The sequence below is a fragment of the Vanellus vanellus genome (genome assembly GCF_965231255.1).
Source record: "Vanellus vanellus genome assembly, chromosome: 6".
NCBI classification, from domain to species: Eukaryota; Metazoa; Chordata; class Aves; order Charadriiformes; family Charadriidae; genus Vanellus; species Vanellus vanellus.
Window position 1 is genome coordinate 55,691,333 of NC_138911.1, and position 13,645 is coordinate 55,704,977.

General features: G+C 44.1%; 1 protein-coding gene across 1 annotated transcript in view; it reads right to left on the reverse strand.

The window, feature by feature from the left end:
- KCNH5 (potassium voltage-gated channel subfamily H member 5) overlaps positions 1-13,645 on the reverse strand; it is a gene marked incomplete at its 3' end in the record, with an annotated part of 163,395 nt that overhangs the window by 29,098 nt on the left and 120,652 nt on the right. Inside the window, exons 9-10 of the mRNA XM_082484995.1 lie at positions 13,370-13,622; positions 461-657 (exon numbers count right to left, since the gene is read on the reverse strand). Coding sequence (XP_082341121.1) covers positions 461-657; positions 13,370-13,622 — 450 coding nt within the window. The remainder of the gene's footprint in view (positions 1-460; positions 658-13,369; positions 13,623-13,645) is intronic.

Sequence of the window (13,645 nt, forward strand, 5' to 3'; positions counted from 1 at the left end):
CTGAGTATATTTTATTTATTTAACATCAGTAAATTTCTCTCAGTTGGTCCATGCCATGCAGATCCATCAGACTGTCCTCTGACCTACATCTTAGCACGTGAGAGACGAAACCTCAGCGCTGAGGAATCCAGAATCAGTATTATATCAGACTATAAAATATAAATTTATACATTATGCAATGGGGAAAAAAAGACAAAAACCAGCAATTGTGAAGAAAAGGAGAAGAAATGTAATCCCTATGTCACCCTGCTATGGCCGCTTCTCAGAGCTGCAAATCTACGGGTCACTTTTATTGAGCCATTGTTAACAAACAGCGACAACATTTATCGAAAGGCCAGTTAATCTGCAATGGCCTGAAAACATCAAGAGTAAATTGGGGGTTGTTAAACACTGCAAACAGACTGCAAGAGTGCACAATCCCTTGGTGAGAGAAAGGGGAAAACAAGTGCTGTGGCCTTACCCGTTTCCTCAAATTGCAGGTGAGCGTGAGATTCCTTGAGAACGAGTTCGCAAAAGCAGTATAAAAGTCCAACACTTTAAGCAAGGCTTCTCGTTTAATAATATGTAAATCGCAGTACGTCAGAGCCCGTACATTCGCACATGCGTGGGCCAGACTGGTTTCTTTCCAGAAGATATCACCGAACACATCACCTTTACCTGAAAAACAGCAGGACAAATTTGTTTAAAAAAAAAAAAAAAGGCAATGCTTATGCAGTGTTCTTCAGCGCACAAACGATTTCTTCCCAAACTGTCTTATGCTTTCAATTATTCTAACATAAGCTCCCAACTGTGAAAACTAATAAGGGCAAAAGTTTTAAAAGTATCTGAGGTACCTGAGTAGCCTTAGAAGTAGCCCCAGGTTTTTAAAGGCATTTATAGATTGCTCTGTGAAGTGTCACAAAGCATAAAAGCCAGATTGTAAAGGTCTTCTTGCAGCTGGAGATGCAAGTAATGGATTTTTCAAAGGCTCCTGAATATAATAAGCCCTTCACTGATGTTCAGGTGACTGAATATTTCTGAGGGTCTGCTCCTAAGGGAGTTAGGAGCTCTGCTCTTACCAAAAGCCTACGACATCTAGGTTCCTACATCACCATGGCTTTGCCGTACGGTGCAAGAGCCAGCTTCCAGGGCCCAAGGACCACATTTTAAAGGCTGTTTAAACATTAAAAATGTTTAAACATTTTTAATACACTGTGAGTGGCAACGCCCCTTTTGAAGAACCCACCAAACACCCCCCTGAGACTTTTAACCTCTAAATAACCAGCTCTAAATCTTAAACACATCCAGAAGTCTAGTTCTAAACCCAAACACGTCCCCTTAAGTAAAAGCTTATGCTCAAGTCTGTATTTAAATGTTCACTGAGTAAGAAAGGGGTTAACACCTGAGACACCCGCATGTATAAATAACTTCAACTAGATGTGAAAACTACACCTGAAGGCTATTTCAATATCAGTACACAGTGCAGCAGAACAGCTGACGCTGAGGACCTGCACATTTTGAGGACTTTGGATTAGCTGTACACCAGTCCCACGGACAGAAGAGCTCCAAGGTGTGGTGTATTGGGTTTTCATGGCAAGATTTTGGTAGCGGGGGCACTGCAGGGGTGGCTTCTGTGAGAAGCTGCTAGAAGCTTCCCCCATGTCCAACAGAGCCAATGCCAGCCGGCTCCAAGACGGACCCACTGCTGGCCAAGGCTGAGCCCATCAGCGACGGTAATAGCGCCTCTGAGATAATGTATTAAAGAAGGGGGGGATAAAAACTGCAGGAGAGCAACCAGGAGAGAGGATTGAGAGAAACAACTCTGCAGACACCAAAGTCAGTGAAGAAGGAGGGGGAGGAGGTGCTCCAGGCACCAGAGCAGAGATTTCCCTGGAGACTGTGGGGAAGACCACGGTGAGGCAGGATGTCCCTCTGAAGCCTATTGAGGTTAATGGTGGAGCAGATATCCACCTGTAGCCCATGGAAGACCCAATGCTGGAGCAGGTGGATGCCCAAAAGAGGCTGTGATGCTGCAGAAAGTCTGCGCTGGATCAGGATCCTGGCAGGCCCTGTGGCTCCGTGGGGAGAGGAGCCCACGCTGGAGCAGGTTTGCTGGCAGGACTTGTGATCCTGTAGGGGACCCACACGGGAGCAGTCTTTTCCTGAAGGACTTCACTCTGTGGAATGGACTCACGCTGGAGCAGTTCATGAAGAACTGCAGCCCATGGGAAGAACCCACATTGGGGAAGTTCATGGAGGAGTGTCTCCCGTGGGAGGGACCCCACGCTGGAGCAGGGAAGAGTGTGAGGAGTCCTCCCCCTGAGGAGCAAGGAGCGGCAGAGACAATGTGTGATGAACTGACCATAACCCCCACTCCCCGTCCCCCAGCGCCGTTGAGGGAGGAGGTAGAGAAATCAGGAGTGAAGTTGAGCCTGGGAAGAAGGGAGGGGTGGGGAGAAGGTGTTTTAAGATTTAGTTTTTCTTTCTCATTACCCTACTCTGATTTGATTGGTAATAAATTAAATTAATTTTCCCCAAGTCGAGTCTGTTTTGCCTGTGACGGTAACCGCTGAGTGATCTCTCCCTGTCCTTATCTTGACCAACAAGCCTTCCATTATATTTTCTCTCCGCTGGCCAGCTGAGGAGATGGAGTGACAGAGAGGCTTTGGTGGGCACCTGGCATCCAGCCAGGGTCAACCCACCACACATGAAAATGCATTAGATCTGCTCCTTCACATCCCCCAGTTTCCTGTCCTCTGCAAGGAACCCACACCCCCAGACAGCCACCGTGCATAGACACCAAAGCAGGACAAGTGGGGAGGATCAGGACATCAGATTCAAAATCATACTCTCGACCCAACCAAAACACCAGCATGGATGCAGACTGGAGAGATGCTTTCAGGTTTGGACCCTATGTTTGCTCTGAGAAGAACTATTGGCAGGAGCAGAAAGCACCTTGAAGCATCCAAAAGCTGCCTCTTGCTGCCCGGCTGCATGCCAGCCATGGGCTGGGCAAGGGCCATGGCATGTGGTTTGTGGCTGACACCTCAAATCCTGAAGCAGAAACCATGGTACAAAGGGCATTTTTTGTTTCAGACCCCAATGACATCCAAGCTCTTTATTTTAGCAGTTATTAAAAGGAATCTAAAATCAATCAGTCAGTGGTGGTATTGATTTCAGGTACCTCAGGCAGCCCCTTGGAGAAGGTTAGTGATTTTATAGTTTTGGGATAAAAAAGGTAATACATCTTAATATTTCCTCTTTTAAGAACTTGCAACATTTCACTCAACTCTATTTTGGGAACACAGGCTGGAGTAACAATTTATCCAATCTTATTACTTTTTGGGGTCAGAGGCTCTATTTCTCTATTTCCCTTTCTGCTTTAGGTATTGCATCCAATAAAACATTTCTAGTGTTTCTCATGTACAGTAAAATAAAGAGTGCAAGTCCTTATCTTCATTACCTTGATTTTATTTTCTAACAAAAGTCTATATAGCAGAATCATCCCTTAGAAAGGTTATAACTGCATTCTCATTGAACTGCTTTTAATTCTACATATTTTGATGTAATTAAAATTAACTGTAATACATGATACAGCTGCTATAATTTATGAAACAAGTTGCTTTAAAATGTTCTCCTTATCACAGAACATTTCCTAGTAACTTATCATTTATCTAATGTACTCTTTTGAAATTACCCTTTGCAGTTAATTGTCCTTGTCTATACCCACAGTTCAAAACTTGGTTTACAGACATACTCAGCACAGTTACATAATTTATAGAAAATAGACCATTTACGAAATGCACAAAATTGCTTAATGCATTTGCTCTCTGAGGTGGACACAGGATAGAATTGACTCCTGCTTTCAGCAGCCACAGAGCGTAGTTAAAAAGACAGAATTCAATAATATGGACTATTACGATTTTTCTGCTGAAATGTGAGCAAAATACTTGTTTTCTTTCCAAATTTACGGTAATATATAGCTAATTTAAGCCAAGAGGTTGAAAGGAGTGGGATGCTCACTCTGAAACCCTGCACGATGGTGTGTTTCAGAATGTGTACCCAAACCATGGATAAATGAAATCACCATTCATAAACCTGAGAAGACCTTCTCGTTGTCTTCAGTCCAGTGAGGCAGGGAACTGCACTGGGCCCCGCAGAAAGGCTGGGACATGATGAACTGGACCTATTTACTCTTCCATGGGCCACCAGTCACTGGATTTGAATGGTGAAGCTATAATCTCCTCTTACATTGTGGTTTATTCTCTTTCGAATAAAATCTTGGAAGATTTTAAGGGTTCTTGAATTTGACGTTTTCCCCCCCACACTTCTGAGTCTCCTTTGCCTGTTATAAATGTGCTAAGGAACGTACTGAATGAAAACAAAATCAACCAGATTCTCCAAAACAACATGTCTTTCCTCATAAATACAGAGATGAATGTACTATACTCCGTCCCTAGTAACCGTAGCTCACTGGGTAGAAAGTGGTAATTATTCGTTCAAGTTTAATTGTACACGGTGCAAGTGAATGGAAAAAAAACCACAACGTTTCAGGTTGCAACAGAAAATTTAACTGGTAGGTCTGAAATATCAGCTGCTCGGAGGCACGTGTATGCTGTACACTCGCACAACACATGCACACCTCCAGGGAAAGGCCGGGGCTGGGCTGGGAATACAGAGGCACTTGGGACTGATGCAGCCTTTTCAAAGCCTCTCTCTAGAGATTCGTCGAGGCCCCAGCATGTTACCTCCCAAATCTGCACTGTCCTGAGCGCTGAGCAGCCTGAACACCTCTCCTGAATGGAGGCAAAACTCTGGGAAGTCCTCCTGCCCCTGCTCTCACAGTACCTGAAGCATCACTGAAAAAAAAAGGAACACCGTAAAACTAGAGTGGGAACCACTTGCATACATTTTGCCCTCGGTATGAGGAAAGGGGAGAGTCAGGATTTGGACATTGCTGGATTGAAGGTGGCAGGAACAAGGGTGTAAGGATTTGGGGGCTGAAAGAACCACAGAAACCAGGAGGACATGTGCAGGGTGTTGGTGACAGGCACAATTTTTGCTGTAATAGCTACATTCTATTCTACTATTCTATTGGTATCATTCTAAATATAGACAAAAATTTGCTGGTGTATTATGCAAGCATGCCCATACATAAAATATACATATTTATTCGTGCATGTTTGTATATGTATTTAGAGGCATCATGTAACTATATAATAGATAACGATATTTCTATACACTATTCTATCTTTTATATTATGATAACTGTCCCATACAGAAAGGAAGGGGGGGGCGGGGGAGGGGGGGGGCAGATGTTCTCTGCAGCCTTGCACTATGGACCGACTTGCCAATTTGTGAGAGAGCAGCTCACACCTGGACCTTTCAGGCAGAAAAAAACCTTAAGGGTCTTATGAAACTCCCCAGGAGCTTGCAAAGGGAATGAAAAAGTCCTTGGACTCAGAGAAGAAACACTCTTGTTAAACAGCATCTCAGAACCCATATATATCTATGCAAAGGCAAAATTTATCCTTCTCCAGATGGGGACAGAAACTGAGCTAAGAAATACCTAGTAGACATGAGAACTTGATGGGGCCTTTGGGAGAAAGTTTGGGCAGGCAGTGAAAGAATAAATTCTTGGTGGAAAACCACACTTAGACAAAACACTTGAAAGGAACCAAGACTTCTTCTTAAAGTGATAAGGTGTTTTTCTGTGCTGTGCAGCCTAAGCTAATAGGGCAGCTACCCTTCTCCTCCAAATTCCCATCAGTCACACTAGCAAAAGCCAGACATGAATAATGTAGGCTTTCCACCATCATAAACTCAAATCTTCTGTTGCTTATGAAAAGTAGAGGCTGATTTCGTTGCAGAATCAGTAAAACTGTATCATGTAGAGAAAACGCTCATCTAACTAGCTCAGGTACCAATAGCCATGACATGATGGCAGCACGCACAGAGGTGGAGGTCTGCGACCAAATATCAAGTCGCTGCAGCCATAATTACATGTACTGGTACATATATTCATGGAAATACATCTGCCTGTGTCTATACGTGCGCAGTGAAACCTCTGGCTGCATGACAGATGTATCTCAAATTGATGTAGAAACCCAATGAGCAGGGAGGGAGTCCGCTCCTGTTACCCAGAGCAGCACACAGCTCTGTGATGGTGCAGTGAGTAGGTAAGCTCTGCAGCTCTTCGCCATGGGACATTGGGGGTGGTTGCATAGGTTTACAAAATGATAGGACGCATTCATGGAATAAAATCCATCCGTGGCTACTAAACACAAAAGATTTCCTTCTGGGTGAGGAAGACCTTCAACCACAATTTAATAGAAGGTTGGAGAATATTCTGGGGAAGTATCAGTGTTGGCTTACCTAATCTTCCTACTTTCTCCTGCACATCCGCTATTGGCCATTTTTGGAGACAGACTGCTGGGCTGGCTGGATTTCTGGACTTAGATAATACAGCTGTTTATGTCTGAAGAGGGGATCTGGAGAAGACGAGGGTGATGCAGCGGTGCAAATTCATCAGCTGTCTCCTGCCAGCTGGGACATCAGTGCTTCCTGATGTGTGATGACTACAAGACTGTGAGAGAGGGCTCCTAGCCTCTGTGAATGCTTTAGCCAAAATCTCAGCCTTTCCTATGGCATCCAGAAGGGCGAGAACTCCCTTGGAAATCACATCAGAGCTGAGCACTGAGCAGTCAGAAATGCAGCTCTACAGGTCTGCACATTAACACGTGAAAGGGCAGAACGATGAGAAAACACAGCGTTTCTACCGTTTGAAAGATTGTCAAAATAGCCTCCAAAGAAACAATAACAAGCGACCGTGCCAAAGATCCAAGTCCATGCTGGCAAAGGTACTTCGCATTATTTAACACGGTGAAACTTTCCCCATCTGCACCTAGAACACAAAAGAAATTTGCCTTTCTTCCAGCATTCACGACTGCTACCAGAGGAGCAAAAGGTCTATACAGATAATATCCTGTTAGTGAAGGGTTTATGGTCCCCATCTCGCTCACTTTTAGTGCAAGTTTCCTAGCACTTCATATTTTTCTAGAAGCCCCAGCTCCTGGAGAAAGGATATCTCCATTTTGATTTTATACAGAAATAAGTTTCGATTCTGTCTGACTGAGGAAATAAACACGACCGTTCCCACCATCTTCAAAACTCATAAGGCAAATCAGATTGCCTCAAACTGTTAGTCTGATTTAAAAGAAATATATCACTTGATTTTCAAAGAATTTTCCTTTTCTTGTGCTGCCAAGACTTTCGAGCTCCTAGGTTTGGCAGTGAAGCGTGCAGGTCTAATTCAAAAGCATTTCAATTCAGTGAAAGGAATCTTTCTGACATTGGAGGCTGCAAATCACATCTATAACACACCAGCTGGCACTAAATTAAGATTGATGCTTCTTATTATAGTTAACTATCATGCAGATAGACACAAAAATATTTTAAATTTGCAAAATAATGTGAAAAATTTTATGTCCCCTTCAACTCTGTCAGTAAGAGCTAATAACACTTTGAACAAGTATCAGTGCGACTAAATCTTACATGGTACTACACATGCCAACCCAGACCTGCAAGATATGACTTATTCCAAGGAATGTGTTTAAGAACTGCACGGTGCAGAGCAGCACATCGTGTTGGTTCTCAGATCAGTAATCCTTCAAGTATTTTGCAAAATACTTTGAGATTCAGCACTTAAAAAAAAAAAAACAACCAAAAACAAAAACCCAACACATAACTGCATCATTATAATTATTGCAGTCCTGCTAGCTGAAAAAACCTCAACCCTTTCCTTTATGAATATTTCCCTCTTAGTTAATTCAGAGCTTTAACTCACTGGAACAAAAAGGACTTTTCCTATAGATGAAATAGGACACAGGCTGTTCTGTAAATAGCTGCCAGGTACATGTTACTAACCCGGGGAAACCCTCATAATTAGTCTACCTTGGTTTACTTCACATGAAAAATAAAAAAAAAAAAGTTCAGTATAAAATATCAAGAGCTGATTTGACACGGGCAAATTCTGCCACCTTCATTGCACTTGAGAAGAAACCCAAGCTGCAACTAAACTAATTAAAATCTCAGAATTAGCTCCTAATACTATGAGGCGGAATTGGACTGACAGTTTTTCACGTCATACAGTGCATCGCACGTGGGTCAGTCTTGTCCTGCACAAAGCACGTGCCTGGCTGTATAACACCAAGGAAATTCGAAGTGTTGATGCATGGATCCCGAACACCAAATTTTAATACCCATGGATGAGAGTTACGGAGCGCTTCGGTCTCCTGCTGACCTAAATGGGAGCTGCTACTTGCTCAGCCTCCAAAGAACATTCCCCTGTGTGATTTGGTAGGAGACTTTTGACCTCCAAACACATGTAAGATTAAGAGTAGAAAAAGACTCATCCCTATTTTCAGCTGCCATACCAAATTCAGGACATGCCATCTGCGCTCTTGCTTTCCTTAACTCCTGTGATACTGCACAATATCCCCTTTCCCGACAAAACATTTGGAAATAATTCATGAAGCAGACCTTTAATAAGTGAAACTCTGGCTTGCCTAAAAACAATACATCCAGTAAACAACAGGTTGCTCTGGGACTATATGCAGAACACGCTGAGAATTAACGTGCAACACGTAAAGCCAAATAACAACTTAATTGAATACATATGGGATCAGGACCCTAAGTGTGGCTCAAACATGAGCTATTAAATCTGTATTCATTCTGGCTTGGCTATCAAAATTGAATTCATTCAGCAGCAACCCCCACTAGGATTTCACTGCTCAATATATTTTTATCGCTATGCAGTTGGAGCGATATTTTTGATCAATTCCTCCAATCAATATATGAACGTGGTGGGTCATTATTTTTCTCCTGGCAAAACGACTTCTTTAAACCTTGTTAATCAATCTGCCTGGTTTAAGTTACTGCACAACGTACGCAAACCCTGGGAAGCAGCTTCCCGAGACACTTGGTTAGCATTGCCACTTGCATGAAACTCCTCGCCAAATTCAGCTTAATTGCGGCAGGGTGAATTGTTAGGTGCCCTCTGCTAGCAGATGCCTCATTTCATTAGCCTGGGGGATTTCAAACCCCCAGTCTTTCCTGAGACTTCTCCCCTGATAACACCTCCCCATGCAGAGCCGTGGCTGTTAAATTGTTTACTCCTGCTTGAGACGGTGGAAAATTACTGATGTGCCTTCTCAGGGTCACCTCACTTGCTAGGGAAGTTTTGATAATTAAGAGACAAGACAGCAGTCAGTACCTGCAAAAGGTGGGAGATTGTCCTCGAGAAATGGAGATAACTAATGAGGGGAACGTAATGGGGCACCTAGGTGTCCTATAAACTGTGGATACACAATGGGATTCATTCTCTTTCTGTACCGATTTCTGTAATGTTGATTACTGCAGCAGCCGGGCATTTAATTACCCACAAATGAGAACACCACCAAACCGTGGGAGAACAAAACGTCACAGGGCTGCAAGTTGCCCTGTCAATCATCAGGTTTCACCTGCCTTCCAGCACAAGAGATGCCAAAGCCGGGGCCATTAAGCCAGGAAAACTGCTGTTGAACTGCATGAAAAGGATGGTTGCATCCACAGTGGAGCCTGCAGAAAGCACCTGGACGGGGCTCCAAGTCTCCTAAGGACACCATTTTGGCAGGCTGGGAGGCTGGATGTGCCAACTCACTGTGGCTGCGAGGGAAGGGAATGTGGGGAATATGGGGAGGTGGAGAAAGGGTAAAAGCAGCGACATCACGGAGAGATTCATGCTGGCATCCGAGGGAGGACGAAGCCCGACACCTCACACAGAAGCACGAGTATAAGAGATGGACGATGCATGTTCTTAACCAGTTTTGGTGTCCCTACCTGATTCACTTTTCTAGGATATTCCACCTTTAAGAATACACCAAAACTTCCATCTGCAGATAAGCATGGTAAAAAAGAAAAAGAAAAAAAAAAGAAAAAAAAAGGACACACCTTCTCTCTCTCTCTCTCTCTCTAAGCAAGGCAAATAACACTATCATAGTAAATAACACTACACAGTAACTGCAAAGTACCAGTTCCAAAGCAAATTTAGGAAATGGATGGCTCTTCAAGGAGCAGAGGCTGGCAGACAGCATGTCCTGCCACACTCCTGCTCTCATAGAGGAAACTAATGAGGACAAGTTTCCAAAGGATACTTACTGCATTTCCACTCTAGGTTACTACTGGGGGATGAGGAAGATGGACAGCCTGGTAGTACAACCCCATAAGTTGACTTTCCCTAGAAAACCCAGTGTGACAGCAGATGCTTGGTGTATTCAAAGCAGACTACAGAGGTTTTCACATTACGCAGAGGCTTTTAAACCTGGTCTCCCCCTTAGGCAGATTCACTTCCCTTGTGCTTGAACTTCTCAAGGTACAACAGATCAATAAAAATTATGTTCTTCACCGTCTGATCTGCCGTCGCTATTCCAGGTGCCACAGCTGCCACTATAAACATCTTTGCAACTACACCTGGGAGAGATTTTCTTCCACAAGTGAATTTTTAGAATATGACATCTCATAATTACTCAGTTCACTATTCTGTTGAATAATCTGTCAGAGCATGAAAAAACTCTTCAGTGTGTTCTATGACTAGAGGAAGCAGTTTATCTTGCTTTAAGTTACATTTACACATTCTGCCAGTCCCTGTAGTACACAATGAACATAGCTCTGAGTCATTGGATCGCCTGTCAGCAGCCATTGCAGAATCGAAGGCACTTTCTGTAATTAAAGGTAACTCCCTTTAATTAGATATGGTTAAAGGTCTCTCCAGCCAAAGGGAGAATAACATAGATACTGGATTTACCATATCTACAAGGTACAAAAGAAAAGTTCTTACAGTCATTCCAAACACACAATGTTCATTAGTAAATGCAATACAGTTTTGCATGTCATCCATTTAGTGACGGCTTCTAGTTCACTAAATCACATATTTATTGTTTGTTTTAATTGTAATACCCAGAAAACCATTTATTTGTTCAAAAGCTGCTCCTTGCTCTTAAAGGTTTTCTTTTTTAAATAGCTATAAGCAAATATAAGATATCATCACTGAGGTCAATAATAAAAATGAAATGGTTCAGTGAGCTGAAGTACAAGGAATATTTTACTATGGAAATTGCAGATTTAGGAGCTTTCACCATAATGACTTCACATCTGAATATGGAAACAGATTCATTCTTTTTAAAAACCTTAGTATATACTAGAATACAGAAAGTTGCAGCAGGTATGTCAAAAGAGCATGGATGTGCCTTTTCCTGAGTTCATACTGTCCTCTGGGAGGACCTCGGTTATGCCCTCAGGGAGCCATCCCCATGAAGTCATAGAATCATAGAATAGTTTGGGTTGGAAGGGAACTTTAAAGGTCATCTAGTCCAACCCCCTTGCAATGAGCAGGGACATCTTCAACTACATCAGGTTCCTCAGAGCCCCGTCCAACCTGATCTTGAATGTTTCCGGGTATGAGGCATCTACCACCTCTCTGGGTAACTTGTGCCAGTGTCTCACCACTCCCATTGTAAAAAATTTCTCCCTTATATCTAGTCTAAATCTCTCCTCTTCTAGTTTAAAGCCATTAGCCCTTGCCCCGCTAAAAAGTTTGTCCCCATCTTTCCTGTAGGCCCCCTTTAAGTACTGAAAGGCCACAATAAGGTCTCCTCCGAGCCTTCCCTTCTCCAGCCTGAACAACCCCAACTCTCTCAGCCTTTCCTCATAGGAGAGCTTCTCCAGCCCTCTGATCATTTTTGTGGTCTTCCTCTGCACCAACTCCAACAGGTCCACGTCCTTCCCCTGCTCAGGGCTCCACAGCTGGACGCAATACTCCAGGTGGGGTCTAACCAGAATGGAGTAGAGGGGCAGAATTACCTCCCTCGGCCCGCTGGCCACACTTCTTTTGAGGCAGCCCGGGATACTGTTGGCCTTCTGGGCTGCGAGCACACATTGCCGGCTCACGTTCAGCTTTTCATCCACCAGTATCCCCAAATTCTTCTCGGCAGGGCTGCTCTCAATCCCTTCATCCCCCAGCCTGTATTGATACCAGGGGTTGACCCAACACAGTTGCAGGACCCTGCACTTGGCCATGTCAAACCTCTTGAGGTTCACACAGGCCCACTTCTTGACCCCGTCCGATCCACTCACTTGTACACGCGCCCAGTCCCACCCCAGTGCAGGGCACACGTACGCAGGCTTGTACAGCAACATGTCAGGAGTCTCTTTGGCTATATGCTTGTCCTCATTTCTCCTCTATTCTGCCTTGCTGCCAGCTGGGAAGGAGCTCAAGCCTTGATTCATGACCAGTATTGACTCCCCATGTCTGCCCTCTTCCCACACGCCACTGCAACTCCCAAGTTTAACCCTTATCTCCCAGTGATTGTCCCCGTGAGACAGAAGAGGGACCCATGGAGCCCTCTTGAGCCACCCTTACAGGGAAGGAGCAGTACAGAGCTTCAGTGGGGTGTGGGAGGTCCCCTGGGACAAGGTCACCAACTAGATTTGCCCTCAGGGAGCCACAGCTCCAGTTTAAGAGAAGGCAAATAGTTAATATTGAACAGGAGATGAGTTCTACAATAAATGGGTCTATTTTAAACAGGCAAGACAAACTGTGGATGGTTTTCATGCAGAGCCACCAGTTCTTCCTCTACATTGTTCTGCCTCGGAGGATAACTCCTGCCTCAACACTAGGACCGACAACTGAGTCCCACCATCTGCTACACCTTTCCCTATCCCATACAAGCTGGTGAGGAGTCTGCATTAGGCTTTTTACCACCCACTGCTGGCAAACCAGACAGGACAGCTGGATGACAGAGTGATCAACCTGGAGATCCCCCATTACTCAAATTTCTCACAACTGTGGCTGGATAGATGGTGCATCCCTACCTCTCTGCATAGTCAGATGAGACTATTTATTTTCTGTAAAGCCAGTTCACTACAAGCGACAATTTTGCTTCTTGTAGAGATTGTTTGCAGGTGTTATTCTGGGCTAGAATACAGACAAATGAAAATCCCAGTGTGAAGGTTAATGTGGAAATCCTCCTGAGAGACTAATATAAAACAATGTGCAATTCCTCTACCAGGCTATTTAAAAGATGTCAAGCACACAGATGCCATTCTCTTCTGCTCAGAGACACTCTAACTGTGACCAGTGAGCCATACTGGGCAGAAAGAGCATTCCCAATGGCATAAAAGATGAAGGCTTTGCTTCTAGAGTAGTATCTCTGGAGACACGTCTTCTCCATCTTATGACAACCACTAGCCTCCTGTAGTCCCAGCTGATGTTAGGCAAGCCTGGTTAATATTCAAAGCTAAGCAGAAGGTAAATAAATCCAAACCACTAGCATTTCAATAGAGACCACAGTACCTAAAATAGCCACCACCTCGTCGTCCTGGATGACTTCTAGGGATCCCGAGACCACAAAGCAAAGAGCATCAACGCTTTCCCCAGCATGATAGATGAGGTCCCCTGGGGCGCAATGGATCGTCTGAAACTCCACAGCCAGGGCTCGCAGGCAGCCGTCGCTAGCCAGCCGGAAGGCAGGGTGCTCGTTAAAAACTTTCCGGTTTAGGTGCACGCAAATATCTGCTCTCATGTCCTTTGGGCAAATTGAGAGAACCTGAATAAAAGAAAGATGAAAAA